The sequence below is a fragment of the Cataglyphis hispanica genome, chromosome 14 (assembly GCF_021464435.1).
Source record: "Cataglyphis hispanica isolate Lineage 1 chromosome 14, ULB_Chis1_1.0, whole genome shotgun sequence".
Lineage (NCBI taxonomy): Eukaryota > Metazoa > Arthropoda > Insecta > Hymenoptera > Formicidae > Cataglyphis > Cataglyphis hispanica.
Genome location: NC_065967.1, coordinates 6764136 through 6783712, shown reverse-complemented (window position 1 = coordinate 6783712; position 19577 = coordinate 6764136). Strand labels below are relative to the sequence as shown.

At 31.2% G+C, this 19577-nt stretch overlaps 1 protein-coding gene across 3 annotated transcripts; it reads left to right on the top strand.

Annotated features, from left to right (window-relative positions):
- The first annotated feature begins 756 nt into the window (after window positions 1-756).
- On the top strand, window positions 757-19016 carry LOC126854507 (zinc finger protein 454-like). 3 transcript variants are annotated; one of them, XM_050601345.1, is made up of 8 exons: window positions 757-1416; window positions 9550-9669; window positions 10911-11054; window positions 12277-13017; window positions 13627-13911; window positions 17057-17284; window positions 17615-17796; window positions 18086-19016. In XM_050601345.1, exons 1-8 carry the CDS (start codon window positions 1282-1284, stop codon window positions 18168-18170), a joined length of 1920 nt encoding a protein of 639 aa, XP_050457302.1. In that variant the 5' UTR covers window positions 757-1281; the 3' UTR covers window positions 18171-19016. The 3 variants fall into 3 exon arrangements, with proteins under 3 accessions (XP_050457302.1, XP_050457300.1, XP_050457301.1); XM_050601343.1 differs by lacking the exons at window positions 9550-9669; window positions 10911-11054; window positions 12277-13017; ... (2 more) ...; window positions 17615-17796; window positions 18086-19016 and adding exons at window positions 3262-3405; window positions 4038-6248; XM_050601344.1 differs by lacking the exons at window positions 9550-9669; window positions 10911-11054; window positions 12277-13017; ... (2 more) ...; window positions 17615-17796; window positions 18086-19016 and adding an exon at window positions 4038-6251.
- Window positions 19017-19577: the final 561 nt, after the last annotated feature.

The window sequence follows — 19577 nt, the reverse complement described above, 5'->3', positions numbered from 1 at the left end:
TGGATTAAGTTAGTCTCAAATTATGTATTGAAGATTAAAGATTGGAATTTCATTAATTAGGACAAAAGAGCTATAATTTCTTTGTTCTGATTGGTCAAAATTCAATTTTTAATTTCCATTTTTAATGGTCTGATACAAGAAATCTTGTAGACATTTATAAAATCTAGAAGATATGTGTTTGTGACGTTTATCGATGTTATAACGACGTTTATCTAGATAGGAAAATCGATTTATCTTAGATATGTATCGTATAAAATAGACGCCTACTATACATCTACTGGACTTTATGTTTCTCCCTGGTAAGCGAAAAAAGAATTATACAATAAAAATATGTAAAATCAAAAAATACTATTTTACTAAAAAAATGTGTATTAAAACTGTATTATTTATTGTTATATATATACTACAAAATTTTAATAATAAAAATTTACAATGTGATGGACAATTAAGTTATAAATTAAAAAATTCAGAGGATCGATTATGTATCACAAAATAATGAGAATTTTAAAAGTGAATTTTTATTCAATTGTATAACTTTCATCATGATGAAAATGCAATATTTCTCACATGAGATTGTTCGATTAATATATAAAATATCATTCTATGTCAAATAATATTACCTATACTGTGATTGGGCGCTACTTGGCCGCCATATTGTTAGTTGTGCTCGGTCATGCGCAAAGGTCAACTAGTAGCACAATTTTCAGCAGAGTGAAGCGGGGAGCACACACTTTTGCATAAGCGCATAATAATAAACATAAGGAAATTGATTGGTTCATTTTCTTATGCATACATTTGTGGACCAATCAATTTCTTTATGTTTATGGTTATGCGCTTATGCAAAAGTGTGTGCTCCCCGCTTGATCCTACTGTATTTACCTATACTGTGCCTATACTGTGCTCTGGCTGTGCCGCTGATTGGTCGACGCTCCATGCGTGGCGCAAGTGATGGTCTGACTCGAATGCGGTTATTCTCCGAGAGTTTTCCATGGCTTTGGATTATCGTAGCAAGTAGTAACGCCAATGTAGTCTTCTCCATTTTTGCTCCTTCATCGTCTAATAGCTCAAATTTCCACGTCTTATTTACGTGCGTTCTAATTGCTACCAAACAAATCATATCGTGTTAGCAAAAAAAAAGAAGAAAAACAAACATTCGTGAAAGAAAAGTGTGGAAAACGCATCATTCATCCGGTAGCGTCAGTTCTCATTGTCGTTTCGTATCTATCTTCAAATCAGTCCAGAGTGTATCTAAACAGGCATTTATTGACAAGATAAACGAGAATGGATGTTGAAGAGGGGGAGGCAAAAATGTGCAGGCTTTGCGGCCAAAATAAGAGATTTTACGTCGATGTATTCGGTGAGGAGGGCGTCAGACGCTATCTGGGCCTTAGGATCCACAGGAATATCAACATCCTGGTAAGTTATCTTGCTGGTTCGCGTAGGTTGTTTTCTCGTTTCTCTCCTTTTACTCTTTTAGATGATTAGAAAGAAATAATTTAAAAGATTAGAAAAAAATGCAAGAGAGAGAGAAAGAAAATATCAAATTTCTTTTTTAAACTCTTTGTTTCTTTTTTCTTTGCTACTTTTTTTTGTCAAAATTTGGAGAACTTGTATGTTTACGCATGTAAACATACACTTGTATATATACGCATTGCATGCTTTGATGTTTTTATTTTACTTGTTCTATATCTTATATCTTAATATTGGTTTCATGCTTGTGATGTACAAAAGAAGTATATATTTATTTTCAATATCAAGGATATCAATATCTTCTAAACCACAAGATTTTGGCATTTGATCATAATTAATTGCTATTTGGGAATTGCTTTTAGCTTTAATATTGTACAAAATAATTGTGGACAAAAATATAATAGCGCAGCATATATATAGTCTGTACTTATATAGTCTGTATATGTACATAAAAACAATATATTAATACACACTTACATACATAAAGTATTTTGCAAATAATAAACTAAAAATAAAGCATGGAAATTTATAACTCGAAATAAACTTGTAACTTGCTTTTATTGTTTTTTATATTTACTTATTGATCTTTCTTCATTCTCTACTTTCTTCTGTTAAGAAATAGAAAATACTTCTTCAATTAACAAATTATAATCTCTGTTTGTTATACCTTAATGAAATAATTATATATATTTGTTATATATTAGCACCTAAATTTTAATAGAAAATTGAGTAACATTGTAATGTTGAAAGCATTGGTTTAATTATCTTTTTGATAGAATGAACAATTTTGTTAATATAACAAAAATTTATTTTGTACATATCTTATATATATCTTTCATTATTCTAATATAATACTCTAATATATATATTGCAATCTATAAGATTGCAATCTATAGATATTATCTTTTATGCAAATTACTTTACGAATAAAATTTTTTTTAAATCTTTAATATTCTTATCATCATTGATTAAAAAATTATTGTGAAATAATATATAATATATATACATATATAATATATATACATATATATATACATATATGTGTGTGTATATATATACATACATACATACATACATACATACATACATACATACATACATACATACATACATACATACATACATACATACATACATACATACATACATACATACATACATACATACATACATACATACATACATACATACATACATACATACATACATACATACATACATACATACATACATACATACATACATACATACATACATACATACATACATACATACATACATACATACATACATACATACATACATACATACATACATACACACACACACACACACACACACACATATACAAAGATACTGTGTTTTTAAATGTGCAAGTGTTCATAAATGTGTTATGGTTATTGTACAAATTATTTTTATATTTGTACAGATGATTTTTGTGAATATTCTCTTTGGAGAAAAGGATATAGCGAACTTTACTTAAAATTGTAAGTAACAAACAATGTAACTGTGTGAATTATAAATTTAAGTTTGTCAATAACTCCAGACTTGATGTTACCATGGAGTTTAATGGGTACTAGAATGTAAATATATGTCATAAACTGGTTATATCTATAGAGCAGAGCGGTAGTGCATTGCATCTTATAATATGACTCATAAACTGAAAAACAGCAAGAAAAAAGAAAAAGTTATTATATCTTAAAATCATTTTTGATAACAACAATATGTCGTCTTTTCCCAGACAAGTACATTTTTTTTAGTACTTAGATTGCTTTTGTTTGTGAATCGCAGATAGATGAGAGGGATCCTCTGCCCAAGGCGATCTGTATTGAATGTGTGGCCAAGCTCGAATACATTTGTGAGTTTCAAGAGGAGTGTCTACGCACCCAACAAAAGTTACGCGATCAGTACAATCTACCGCCTTTAACAGAGTCTGTAAGTCTCTGTATTTATTTATATTTTGTCTACCGCTCTATTGCTCTTTTTATCTCATGTTCTTTTCTCTGGATTATATAATCAGTTTTTCTATCTTATATCAATTTCTCTCTCAAATGGTATACAATATAAGTACAAATTTATAAATAATACAAAATAAATGCATTATAATATATGTATATATGTATATATGTGTATATATATATATATATATATATATATATATATATATATATATATAGAGAGAGAGAGAGAGAGAGAGAGAGAGAGAATATACATATGAAAATATATAAATAAAGTATATTTAACAATTTATTAGTAATTGCTATGTTTTTTAATTTTTGTTGGTAAATATTAATAAAATATGTATTAAAAGTCTCTTCTTTGAACACAATTGGAAATTCTTTTGATTATCAAATTTAGTATTCATTATTAAGAAATAGTATAACAGATGATATTATTTAATATATAAAAATATTTTAATAGAACAATATTATGAAATTCTAAGCAAGAATTTTTTGAAAATGCAATTGCTCTCAAATAGTTACTCGCGTTATTCTCGGAATTATAGAAAAATTATTATATTCTGGTACCCACTCTCGTACGTTTTTTTTAATTCGATCTCTCTCCAGGCGGAGGTAAAGAACGAAGAATCAGCTTCCCCGACATGCACATCGTCGACGGATAATAACAACAGTATTGAAAAAAATCTTAATTCCACTAGAGATAGTCAAACGGAAGAAAGCCAGAGTAATGTCGTTGTCATCGTCAAGGACTCGACGGAGCAGCAAAAGAAGAAAAACACTGTTTCGAAAACTTTGAGAAGTCTTCGCAGTCAGCAGCAACAACTTTCCAAATATAGCGATGAAACTAATATAGAGAAAAATCAACAGAATCAAAATGTAACAGAAATGTCACCGATTCGTTGGCTTCGAAGCAGACAAAGTGCTGACTCGTTGTTATCGTCATCCACAGTAGATAACGAGGAGATTCCAATCGCGAATAGGCTGAGAAGTCACAATAATGTAGAAAATAATATCAACACTCGTTCAATAAACAATAACAGCAATAACAGCAATAACGAGAATACGGATAAACAGAATCCAAAGCAGCAGCAACAGCAAGACTCATCATCGATGATTCAACTACCGACCTCGGCGTTGAGTAAATTATTAAAGATTGTTCCTGGTTCCCCCGATATCGAGGTCTACGTAAAGGAGACTAGAAATCGGAATAACGATGCTGAGGATATCAGTTTTACCGTGGAATTAAGTAAGAAACAAAATGACGATGTATCGACAGTGCGAGCGCGAGTATTTCCCGATCAAGGCTATTGTCTTGTTGACACGGCGATCGTAAGTCTCCTGCAAAGCGACAACAGCATGGAAGTGAATGGCATTATTAGTGATATTCTTAGCGGCGCGTCCGCAAAGAACGGCAATGCGGCGGCAAAGCTTAAAGATCTAGCAGAGCTGGAACAACAGCTGGAGGCAACACAGAATCCAGAGGAGCTGTTCAAGATCGACGGCGAGGAGATTAAAGTTGACGACAATGTGGAGCACGTGGTGAACGGTACACAGAACGGTTACGCGTGCAAACTCTGTCGCAAGTTTTATGAGCGCCGAGACAAATGCACGGTGCATGTAAAGACGCATCTCGGTATCAAACAGTATACATGCGTCGTTTGCAATGCCAAATTTGTCTGCAAGTCCGACGTGATGAAGCATATTCGATGCTCCCATACCAATCCTCGGCCTATACAGTGTCCCAAATGCCCGAAACGATTTAAATCCAAATTTTATCTAGCTGAACACGACAACGTTCATAAAGGCGTGCGACCGTACAGTTGTACGGATTGTGGACAGAGCTATCATCACAAGGTCTCGTTGCAGATTCACATGAAATCGCATTTACCACCGCAGAATCTCGCATGCGAATACTGCGGTAAAGTCTTTCCGTTTCGCACGCGATTACTCGGCCATATCGCAAGTGTTCATATGAAAAAACGACGAAACTTTCGTTGCCGCTTCTGTTATAATCTCTATTCCAGCTTGTCGGTGTTGAACGAACACATTAAAACCCGCCACGCAACGACGTACACGTGCGACACATGCGGCAAGACCTTTAAAGTTGCTTCCAAATTTAAAGCACACGTGCTACAACACTCGAATCCCAAGCCGTTTGTATGCAATATCTGTAACAATCGCTACGCATCTAAGGCATTTCTCAATGAGCACCTGTTAAAACACGAAGGTTTGCGCAAGCACGTGTGTCAAGAATGCGGCGCGAATTTTGCACAAGCGAGTCATCTTGCCGCTCATCGCCATGTACATGGTGAGAAGACGCACGCTTGTCCAGAGTGTGGCAAGAAGTTCAATCGTCGCGACAATATGAAAGTACATCGGAAACGACACTTTGAGGAGAAAAAGACTGGTACGGCCAACAAGCAAAAAGGCACATTTAATAGTAATGATTCGGCGACCTCTACCGCATCGATTAATGAGAAATAGTGAAAAATCATCATTAAAGAGGTCAGAAAATTGACATTCGAGAAGCTAGAAATATTTCTTAATAGACTGAATCACAAAAATCGCGGAAGGTCGAAGGAGAAAAATTCCGAGATTGAATACTTGACAAGAAAATTAATGGAACATTGCTCAAGGGAGACGATCATTGCGCGTATATATATTTGGTGCTCCGACAAATTTTCGACGTCATTCCTGACGCTCCTACGCATAGCAATAAGAGTAAAAACTATTTCTTCTCTTATCTATTAATTAAAAATTAATTGTTTCTATAAAGATACAATTTTAATTTTTTATTTTCTAGATATATATATATATATATATATATATATATATATATTATATATATATATGAGAATCTTTTATATATGAACATTTACGAGTAATCTTTTCTTATATAAATCTTTCTTTGCAGTTTTGCAATTTTTTTCTTTTCTCTCTCTCTCTTTTTTTTCTTTTTTTTTTTTCTTTTCTTTTGTTTTCCTAAAAGTAATTAGAGTTGTCAAGTCTCGGGAACATTATGATATCTTTTGTCTTTCTCTATTCGGCTGTTTATAATAAATATTAATCAATCATATTTCAAAATGTAAAGCATAATTTGTAAAAGCATGCTTCGTTTTTTTCTTTATACTTTTTTTCCGAGTATAGAGTAAGTACTCAAAAAAAATTACTCTATTTTGTAATATAGACAATATGTTTACCGTTTCACGGCCAAAAATATAATTACTCGACTAACCGCATAGTTATATTAAAAATTTAATGATCTATTGTTATATGCGTGCATGTATGTGTGTTTACGCGTGAAATATATTAGGAATAGGGCTTCCAGAATCAATATTCCCACAACAAGGGTAGATATTTTCTATGTTTTTACACGTAATGTGTTCATGAAAAAACACAATGTTGCGATAATCTGTGTTTCAATATTTTTTAGAGTACTTTTTACAATAAATGTTAAAAATATAATATAATAATATTATTAATAATATAAATATTATTAAATGCAGACTAATGTTGGATAAAATGTTGCGTATTTTTTGTAAAATGAATGTATGTGTACATATTTCTTTTTTTCTTCCAAACAACGACATTGACATAAACCTATACGAAAAAAGTATGCTGCAAGTGTCTTGATTCAAGTGCCTTGATCCAAATTTTGAATGTAAGAAAATAATCGACAAACAAGCTGTTTGCAATTAATAGAAGTGTTGAGCGATAATTTTTAAAAAATTAGAATAAGCGGCGATAAAACAAGAAAGAATAGGAATACTTGTAATTAAGAGTTATTAAAGGAAGAAAGTTTTTTATTGTACGATTATATTATGACTCCTGTATAAAAAAATATGATTAGATATTTATAATTAACTATAATATTTTCCTTATATCATTAGTTAAGTTATAAGCAATACGTGCGATTTTATACACATGTGTGATTAGAAGGTGATACTCTTTCTATCAAGACAAATGTTCATATATAAATTATGCGTAATTGATTAGTGAGTGAATACACAACTCTGTAGGGTTATAAGTTTTCATTATAAGGAGCTTGTTTTATAATTCAACCGTTGCCTCAATAAATACGATATTTTTGGGACATCTTGTTTCATTTTATTTTACACTCAACTAAAATGAAATTATAGTTTTATACACGTAATGTTTTTTAACTTTGTATATATTTTGTTATTTAAGTATAATTAATTAAACTTATAATTAAAAATTTGGTTGTGGACAATTAATAATGTTTATTATATTTATATAAAGTGGTTCACAAAAATGTTACAATTTCTTAAAACGATATATATAAAGTTTTTAGTATTTTATAGTATTATATATACATATATACATATATATATATATATATATATATATATATATATATATATATATATATATATAGGGTGTCAATCGCATCACCCATCATATGCAGATAAAACAGATAAAATTGAGGAGAAAAGTCCTGTATCACTTTTTTTTATAACGCTTAAGAGAGTTATTATTGAGTAAAGTCTGGCCAATCATCGCCGATCTTTAGCCAGACGCACGTCAGTGAGACGCTGTACAGCTGAGCGCTCACGCACACATGCTAGGCGCGCGGCTCATTAACGCGGCGCATTATAAATGCGTCCAGCTAAAGGTCGGCACTGAATTGCCAGACTTTACTCGATAATAACTCTTTTATTAAGCGTTATTGAAAAAAATGGTATAGGATTTTTCTTCTCAGTTTTACCTGCTCTATCTGCACACGACGGGTGATGCGATTGACGCCGGATATCCTGTATATATATATATATATATATATATACTGTATATAATGTGTATATATATATATATATATATATATATATATATGCGTGCGTGTGCATGTGTGTGTGTATATACACAGGGTGTTCTGCAAAGATTGCCAACGCTCGTGAGTGGGTAGAGCACAGTAAACTGAACAGAAAAGTCCTTTATCATTTTTTGATCTGAGCTTTCTTTTCGTTGTTATACGATGTTAAAGTTAGCTAATCAGCGCCTGTCTACAACAAAAAACAAAGGAGGGACATCGGGGATCGGAGTAACGAGACGGCTTTCTGTTGTATAGCAGGACATCCTGTATATATATATATATATATATATATATATATATATATATATATAATTTTATATATGAAGTTCTCAAAATTTTTAAGTAACTTTATTTTTTTGTGCATGGGTGCATGTGCGTGTGTATATATTTTATCGTATTTATGTTATATTATTTATTATAATAAATATTTATAAATATATATAGGAAATATTCTCTCTCTCTCTCTCCCCCTCTCTCCCTCTCTCCCTCTCTCTCCCCCCTCTCCCTCTCCCTCTCCCTCTCCCTCTCTCTCTCTCTCTCGCTCTTTCTCCAGATCTAAAACGTATATTAAGGTCTACGTGCATTAAGGTCATACATTTCTAATATTATTTAATATAAATACAATTAATATTAAATTAATAATAAATAAAATTATGCTGATGTAATCGATTGTATATTATATAATCGCTTATATTATCGATTACATTATGCTTAATCGATGATATAATTACACTTTTTGATATCTATTTTTGTAATATATTAATAATTGACATCATTAATGAGAGAGAAAAGAGAGAGGAGGAGAGAGAAAGAGAGAAGAGAGAGAGATTAAATATTAACGGCTTTAATATCTTTGATTATTAATTATTTGTTTTGTTAGTGAGTGTGTATGACAATAATTGCAACATGTGTCGTTTCTTCCTAATATGAGTCTTTTTAATGGTGCTATTAAAGTATAAGATCTCAAGTTATAATATATACGAAGGGAGGATTAACATAATAATGTTAAAATTATTATTATTACAAATTTAGGCTAATCTAATGGGTTGAAAGCAAAGTAATATCGTATTCTCAATAGACTCAGATACTTTAATTAATGTTTTATTAAAAACAAAAGAAAAGAAAAAAAAGTAACAACGTTACTTTTCTTCCAATCCAATATTTTAATAATTTTGGTGTTTAATAAATTGCAAGTTTATTTTGCCTGATATAATATATCGACATAATAGAAAATAGTATAATTTAATCATAGTAATTTTTTCATTAAAATTGTTTATTGAAATATTTCAGATCAAGACAGACGATAGTATGCCGCAACAAATTTGTAGGCTTTGCCTCGAAAAGTTAAATTTTACTTGCGTGTTCTATGACAACTGTCATGAAATTCAGAAGAAACTCTGGTCTACTATTGTAAGTATTAGTCAACAAAACTTTTACAAAATGGCTTATTGATAAGATATTATAATTTATCTATGTCAAAAATGCAAAAATCTAATTATTTACTATTTTCCATCAGTCTTTTTGCATTTATTAGATTATCACTTCTACATAAAATTATAAGAACATAATACATAAAAGTATCACAATCGCTCTCTCCTAGTCATGTTTTTTAAAATTGGAATAATATACTTTTTAGAATATACTATATTTTTAGAATATGTATCCTTTAAAATTCTTTTTCCTTCTCTCTACTATTGTATATAAGAGAAGAGGAAAAGAGATAATATATTTTTAACATTTTTTAATTTATATATATATATATATATATATATATATATATATATGTATTAAAAGATATATACATGGTGTAACTAAATAAACGCATATGGACAATACTATCAGATACAGAACAATAAATTGAAAAGTTCTGAACCATTTTTTGTCTATACAGCAGGAAGCCATCTTACTACTTCGATTCCGGTTGTCCCTTCTTTGTTTTCCGTTACAGACAGGCGCTAATTTGTTATCTTTAACATCATATAACAACGAAAAAAAAGCTCAGATCAAAAAATAGTTCAGGACTTTTCGATTTGGATTGTTGTTCTGTATCTAATTCTATATTGTTCATATGCGTTTATTTAGTTACCCCCTGTATATATACGTGTATATATATATATATATATATATATATATATATATATATATATATTGTATATATAGAGTGTCTGATAATAATCGTCCCATCCGTAATGTGCAGATATAGCGGGTTAAATCAAGCAGCAAAATTCTTTACCATTTTTTTATAACGCTCAATAAAAGAATTATTATTGAGTAAAGTCTGGCTAATCATCGTCGATTTTTAGTCGGACGTACACGTCGGTAAGCCACGCCTGGTAGTGTGAGAGCGGGGCTCCGCCGCGCGCCGCTACTGCGATACATCACTACTAGGTGCGCGATTCACTGATATGCGCGTGACTAAAGATCGGCGCTGATTGGCCAGACTACACTCAATAATAACTCCTTTATTAAGCGTTATAGAAAAAAATGATACAGGATTTTTCTTCTCAGTTTTATCTGCTCTACGTGCACACGGGTAGTACGATTAACTCCGGACACCCTGCATATACTTTACATGTATTGATGTATGCATATGTATCAAGAATATATAATATTTATACGGTATAAAGTATACATTTTTTTATAATCAAAAGGAGGCGACTAACAATGATAATAATGTTGGGGATAAAGAAAACATGATATCGCCAAGAAGTAATATAAAACGTCAGATAAGGACCATATCCGAGAATTTGAAAAAAGAAACTCATTTAACCAACGCAGACTCGCTGATTATCGATGTTAGTGTTAAAACTTAGCTTTAATTTTAATTATTTGTTTGGAAGTGTGTTATTATTATATAAGTGTGTTATATATATATATATATATATATATATATATATATATATATATATATATAATATACAGGGTGTTCTAGACCACTCGTACATTCCTTTTCTTTCAAAAATTAAGCATTTTAGAGAAAAACGTTTTGAATAAACAAAAATTATGGTTTTGAGAGGAAAATAAGATGGTGTCATTGGTTTAACCTTGAATGGCATCGTTAAGGTCAAGTCAAGGACACCTTTAATTTCTTAAATGGAGTCCCCTATTTTTATTGTATATTTTTATAGCTTAAGTCGAGTTTTCCAAAACACTATACTAAACTATAATAAAGCATTTTTTCATTAAGAATTTTTTGAGTTATTTTGTATCTTATTCTGACATATTTTAGTATAAAATATAAAATATCTCGAAAATTATTTAGTGTTCGATAATTGTACCGTAATACTTTTATGTACAGAATAATAAGATGAATCAAATGGTGTACAGAAAATAATTGTTTTTAAAAAAAAGTATGCAATATTTGCAATATATATTTTTAAAACAATTATTTATTTATTTTTTTTTACATCATTTGATTCATCTTATTATTCTGTACATAAAACTATTACAATATAATTATCGAAAACTAAATAATTTTTGAGATTTTATATTTTATATTAAGTTATATTAAAATTTTATATTAAAATATGTCAGATTAAGATACAAAATAACTTAAAAATTTTAATAAAAAATACTTTATTATAGTGTTTTGGAAAGCTCTCGACATAAGCTATAAGAATATGCAATAAAAAATAGGGGATTCCATTTAAGAAATTAAAGGTGTCCTTGACTTAACCTTAACAATGCCATCCAAGGTCAAACCAATAACATCCTCTTATGTTCCCCTCAAAACCGTACAATTTTTGTTCAAAACGTTTTTCTCTAAAATGCTTAGTTTTTGAAAAAAAGGGGTGTACGGGTGGTCTAGGATACCCTATATATACATATACGTACATATATATATATATATATATATATATATATATATATATATATATAATAAAACAGCATATAATTATTTATGGATAATTACCACACATTATTTCTGTATTTATTGTACGCTTCATGTTCTATGTTATTTAATTATTATTATTCTTATTTGTTATTGTTGTTTGTATTCTTTTTTAATACTACTAGGCATCGCTGAAAAGTCAACCTCATGAGAATCACTTTAAGCGAAATTGCTTACGTGAAATTTGTTCGAATACACAAACTGCCACAAATTCATGGACACAGGAACAACCTGTTGGCATCCAAAAGAATAAACGAGATGGTCTAGTACAGAAAGAGACAATAGTTTTTGAAAAGACGATGAGGCAGGAAATCGACATCATAAAAGAGTGTTCATTATCCGAGAATTTGAGCTCAAGAACACTGTCTCCTTCTTTACTAAATAATTCAATGGAATTTATTCATTCCTTAGATTGGTCCCTTAGGTTGTCATGCGAAGCGGACAAACCCAAGAACGTCACGAACGCCACAGTAAACAACAGTCCACCGCCTGGTGATGAGGCGGAATTGAATAGAAATAGCTTCGAGTCTAGTAATCTCACAACATCAAATAACATTGGAAGGTCTCCTCCGAATGTGCCGAAGGAAGTTTGCCCCCTTGAATCGAATACAATCTCTTTCCAAAATAACAAAAGCACTGCCTTGTCCGAATCATCAATAATCGATGGATGTAAAGAGAAGCATAGCAAAATTTCCGAATTGATTACCAACGAACAGAAGCAGATCATAGAGACATACTATCTGGTGAACACGGACATTATGAATAAGTACGAAGAGGAAGTGCGGAGCAACATAACGGTGCGAGATAAAAATAATATCGAGTGCAATCTTTGCGCTGCGAAATATTCTAGATTGGATAAGTGTCAGGTAAATTATATGTGCATATATATAATGAAATGGAAATTTATGTATATTTTTTCCCTTTATGGCTACATTTACACATCACCTTTAATCGGATTTAATAACATGCATAAATTTAAAACTGAACAATCACAGCTATTCTGAAATGACTGGGAAATGACTGGCCAGAATTAGAATTATGGATGTTATTAAATCCGATTAGTGGTAACATATAAATGTAGTTGTATGTATGTTTTGCAAATTTTTTTTACGCTTCCAAATATTCGCATTTCTCGTATTTTTCTCTGATTTTTTTAACAAAAGCTTTGCTTAATATGTTAAATTAAATAATATGTTAAATATCTAAGATTTTAATATAATAATAACTGGAGGTTTAATTATATAATTATTACTTTTTAGATTGTATAAAAAATCTTTATTTATAATAATTATTTTTTTATATTTTTTATGATAATTGTGATTAGATCATCCAAAATATTAGCTTAATATTTTAATAATAAAATTAATACACATACAAGATTCTTTTATTTTTTTAATGTACATATAACTTAATTTTTATTATATAATTTTATTAAATTTTTTACTCTTTAATTTGTAACATTATTGTTTTGTTAGGTCCATATCTGGGCGCATCTCAATATCAAACCATATAAATGCAAAAAGTGCAACTTTTCGACAGTAACTCCTAGTAACATTCGCTGCCACATAAGAAAGAGTCACCTGAAAATTAAGCCATTTGCTTGTAAGTTGTGCCCAAAACAATACGCTACTTTTACGCTTTTGAAGGAGCATGACAATATTCATATTGGCATACGACCATATAAATGCGAAACATGCGGCTTTTCCAGCACTAGTCGACAGGTCTTGATGAATCACATGAGCACTCACATGTCAAGCGAGGTGAAAATTTATTTTATTTTATTATATAGAATGTTCTAGCATAAGAGAGTGATTCTCCTTTTTTCTATTAAACTAAAGATCATAGTAACACACACACACATACACGCACCCACACATACCCACACACACACACACGCACGCACGCACGCACGCACGCACGCACGCACGCACGCATCGCACGCACGCATCGCACGCATCGCACGCATCGCACGCACGCACGCACGCACGCACGCACGCACGCATCGCACGCACGCACGCACGCGCACGCACGCACGCACGCAGCACGCACGCACGCACGCACGCACGCACGCACCGCACGCACGCACGCACGCACGCACGCACGCACGCACGCACGCACGCACGCACGCACGAGTATTTAAAAATGATGAGATAAAAAGTATACATTATTTTAATTGCAACATTTGCAGAGAAAAGCGGATAATTATGTAGTATAACAGTTAAAAATTAAATATGTAAGATCAGTTTTTCGCAAGGTTTAATTATTAAATTTAAAAGTATCTACGTTTTTCTGGATTGCAATTTAAGAAATGGATTAATCATTATATCATAAAACAGATTAATCATTTCAATATTATAAATTAATTACACAAAATATATTGGAAATCATATTATAATAAATAAGTACTATTGAGATGAATTCAATAATATAAGAATATTAAAAATTAATAATGTTTGAAAGCATAAATATGTTAATAACATTTTGATACAATTGATATAATTATAATTATTATTTTTCATTCTTTTCAAAAACAAAATCTCTCACTTAAGAAAAAATTAACTTTACATTTCTGACTTGTTCTTGCATAAGAAATTATTTCCATATTTCGGTAGTGCTCTGATTCTTTTTCATGATATATATTGTGACGTGACATTTTTGACTGTCTGTCACAAGGGTCATATGGTCCGATCATGAATATTTCGGGGATTTGCGTCTTCCCGATTTATGAAGAGAACAGCCCGATCACTGAATCGGCGAAAATCTTTTTTTGTGTATGTGTGTTGATAAAATAAGCCCCGTAATGAGCCAGATAGAATATAATTGAGCTAAGAGTGAACGCAATTTCATTCGGAGAACGTGAAGATAGAAAAGAAGAGGGAAAATCATCGGAGAGCAGGAATTCGACTCTTCAAATGCGAGAGCACATCAAGTTGTAAGATTCTTCATCATTTTCATCTTTATTAAAGATTTCATAGAGTTGTCGTAGCCATTAATTTTAATAATCTACTACAGGAACAAAATTCGAAAGACCAAGAAGAATCCATATGGTTATTCTACACGAGACGGAGGAACTTTGAAGCGGAACCACGATGTTACGATTGAATCCAAGAGCTCGAGATAGCTTGACTGAGACGATGTGATGGATCAGGAAATAGTCGACACACGATATCCCGAGAGCGAAGCGACAGGACTAAATTGTGGGTTACTCAGAGCCCGTGCCTTTATATTCTGACGAGAAAAAAATTTGCATACAGCAGAGCAAAGAACTGCTTCATATGACCGGAAAAAGATAACAGGGATCGCGAGGCGTTGTTAGATATGGAAGCTCTAGATAGTTTAATCGCAATCTATTGGATTGGTGGATCTCCTGCAAGACTCTCGCTCACTGTTCGGCGGAATCTCGGCGCAAATGCAGGATCTTCACGAACCGCAAAACTAACCGCGGAGACAAGGAACGAGCGAGAAGTCGACGGAGAGACGGGCGTCGCATCCTGTAAAAGGATGCCGATATTAGATATTTTGTTCAGATGAATCATGCCTAAAATGATTAGCTTATGCCGGTATTTTATGTCTTTTATAGAGATTAATGATTTGATGTATCGAGTAATAAAGGCCGCTTGACGAGCGAAGCGACTCATCTGAATTGTTAATATTATAGTTCTCTCTTTCTCTCCTTAATAAAGTCACCGCCGACAGTCAATTCTGTAGCGTATAATTTCATGGGTTCGTAATTTCGAGTATCAAAATAGCTACCAAGATACCAAGATTTTGTCTCTCAGTCGATTACCGGATCGAGTAAACACACGTGTCGCATTGCGTTTTTGCCATAGACGAGAACGTAGCTTTTATTTTTCTATGTTTGTGAGAAATGGAAATCGAATTAAATTGTGGCTAGTTAAATCGAAGCTCTCGAATTCTGTTAAGATCATTTGTGCAACTCGATTATCGCATATCCACATGCTGTAATGTCACGAATGTCATTGGTTGTTGGAATGTCGTTATTGTTTTACGAAATTGCCGTAAATCACGGTATTGTAATATTTAAGTCATCTAGTTCCGAAATGTTTATATTTATGCAGACTATTTCAATCGCATGCAAATTAATTATCGATTCATAAGAGTAATTTTATATAGTTGTTATAGTCCGAATAAGTCACGTGCGATGGGAAATCCTCGCAGCTAAAAGTCGATAGTACTATATAGCTTTATTCCAAAATTTACTGCCAGTATTGAAAATCTGTAATTAAGATGTAACGTATATTATAGATTTTCAATACTGGCAGTGAATTTTGGAGCACGACCTATGTAAATTACGTCGTATATCTGGTAATTTGGTACTCTTGCATTCGGTCGGGCGGGCGGGCTTTAAGCCGTGCGTTCTCTCATATAACTGTTCGATATAACTGTGTATTTACTTTATGTTATCTCAATCACTTATTATTTTAAATATACTTTTATTATGTCTGTTTTATTATTGAGAATTTTATTTCAACTACTCATTACTCTCGATTCTCGATCTATCTCCTTTACGAATTGTCAGTTCCGCTATTTGTTCGAGTACAAAATCTTTTTGTGTGGTGCGGCCTACGGAACTTGGCGCCTCTTTCTTTTGTTAATTTATATTTTTGAAAGCCGGAATAGATAATCAAAAAGTCACACCAAAAAGTGTGCCGTGGACAATCAAGAACCTCTCGCTCAATTTTGAAATCAGTAAAAATAATAACGTTACAATGTATAAATACTAATATACATATATTGTGTAACGAATAAACTATATAATTATATTTTTTTTAGTTTTATTACACAATTTTATTCGTAATTTCTGATGTGATTATAATAAATTATTATTAATATCTTTGTTTCTTCTCATTTTAAATAATTTCTTTTCTTTTTACTATATTATAGGACATTCCTTGCAGCGTTTGTAACAAAATCTTTCATTCACGCATAAGAATGCGTGCACATATGCGCATTCATAATGGCAACAATGTGACATGTGATATTTGCCGGATTCGCCTGTCGAATGAGAAAGCTCTGGAAGCGCATCGGAAGAAGGTGCACGTACATGATTATATCTGCAAAATATGTAATAAAGTGTCCAAATCCAGAAAAGCTTTGCTTAATCACATGAATGTAAGAAAACTGTCATCATTAATCACATATATTTAATCATACAGAAATATCTACTATTTAAAAAACGTTGGAAAATTTGAAACTTTTAGAGATTTTTTTTCCAAGATGGACAATCTCTATTTTTATTAAGATTTCCAAAAGCTCTATATAATCTCTTTAATATATAATACATTAATTAGATACATTAATACGTTATCCATTTAATTGAATTTACATTAATATGTGTTAGAGTCTAGCAAATTTGTAGCGCGCGACATACATTTTGATAAATTTAAAATAGATAATAGAAATTGCGTTAAATGTTTAAATTATATATTGCTAATATTATAGATTCACAAAGAGGCCAAGTATAAATGCACAAAATGTTCTAAAGCATATAAAAGTAAGCATATGTTGAACGACCATCTCCTGAAACACGAGGGTATCCGAAAATACAAATGCTTTGTTTGCGAAAAATCGTTTGCTCAGCAATCACATTTGGCTGCTCATAACAAAGTGCATAATCCGCCCTGGTAAGATATTTTCAAAATAAGTATTAAAGAATAGAATAAGAATTCTAAAATACAGAATTATTATTATCATTGATTGAAACAACTGCAATATATGATTAAATATTTATTTTTTTATATTTTAATCATATATTTTAATCATATATTATAGCTTTTTAATATTGTACAATATTATAACAAAAAGATACAGTGCGATTAAAAATATAGTTAAAATTACTTAGATCTAATTTTAGTTAGTAATATTCTATTAGTAGACATAATAGTAATTGCGTATAATGTTTTTAAATATCAGTTATGAGTGTCCGGGCTGCGGCAGAAAGCATAATCGGCGCGACAATATGAAAACACACATGATGCGATGCAAATCGTGCCAATAAATTACCATCCGATGTGTGCGTTGACTGATAAAAAATTGGAAATATTTTTTTAGCTTTGCAGAAGAAATGGCTACGTTTTCCAAGTTGTATATAGATGAATGGTAAATTGAAGATGTGAGAAAAATTCTCTTTCTTTAATTATGTTTCATTAATACATAATATGTATGTTTAGAGATGTTTAATATGAAAGAACAAATATTAGATTTAAAAACTAGATAAAATTAACAGAAATATGCATTTGAATTTGTTAATCAATAAACAGTAAATGAATATTTTAATATATTTTTTATTTTTGTTTTATAAACTTTTTGAAAAAAAAAATTTGGAATAAAAAAAATAGTTGCATTTTACTATGCAAATTATATAGTGTGTCCTAAGACTACCAGACTTCTTCTTAATGACAGATTCCTTAGAACATTTCAAGACGAAAATCCTAATACAAAAATGTCGAGGTTATAATAGTTTTTAAACGGGAAGCGATTATATTTTATAAGTGAGAGGACAGATTTCGCGCGCTCAGGTATGACGAAATAATAAGTGAAAAAAAATCCTCTATGAAAGGGGCGCGCTTTTTATGATTATCATATAAATTTACAATAGCATTGTCATGTTTTTCATTGTTACACATTGCATTAGTACATTCTTTTTACGAATAATTGATGCGAGAACTAAATGTTTAAACTAAAAAAATTAATTAAACTCAAAAATTTATCAAATAAAAATTTATGACATGTTTCAACTTCAGCGGTCAAAGTGGTCGATTAATGTTATCATGAAGATGTCTATTGTTATCATGCTATGCTATGCAAATTGAGAAATACAAAAATAAATTGTAACAGAATTAAATTTGATATTTATTTATTTTGTATGTTGCAATATTTTGGAATCTTTGTAATGAAATACAATCATACAAACAATAAATAAATGCTTATAAAACTTAAGGCTCCGGAGTAGTGGCGGCAGTCATGTTGAAATGATGACGTCAGAAGCGAGAAATGACACGTTGAGAATTCTTGCGTGCCATTTCTAAATAAAAGCATATTTTAACAAAATAAAATTATACATCGTTTTAGTACACTTATGAAATTGTCCGAAAACTAAGCTTTTCTTTTGACAATTAATAAATAGCCGTAAAATGAGTGTCAAAGTAAACCTAGTCATATGGGAAAACGTATGGCTTGACAACTGTCCAAAGAAGTGGAAAATGTTCCTTCTACATAATACTTTCCTCGCTAAGCTTAGTTTTCGGACAATTTTATAGGTTTCAGAAGTACGTTACACATCACAGCACTAGCATAGAGCGAATAATTATAAAATGGCACGCAAGAATAATTTAGACTGTCAAAATGTCATTTTTCACGCCTCATAGTTCACCGATTTGCTACGTAAGGCGCTGCATAAGAATGT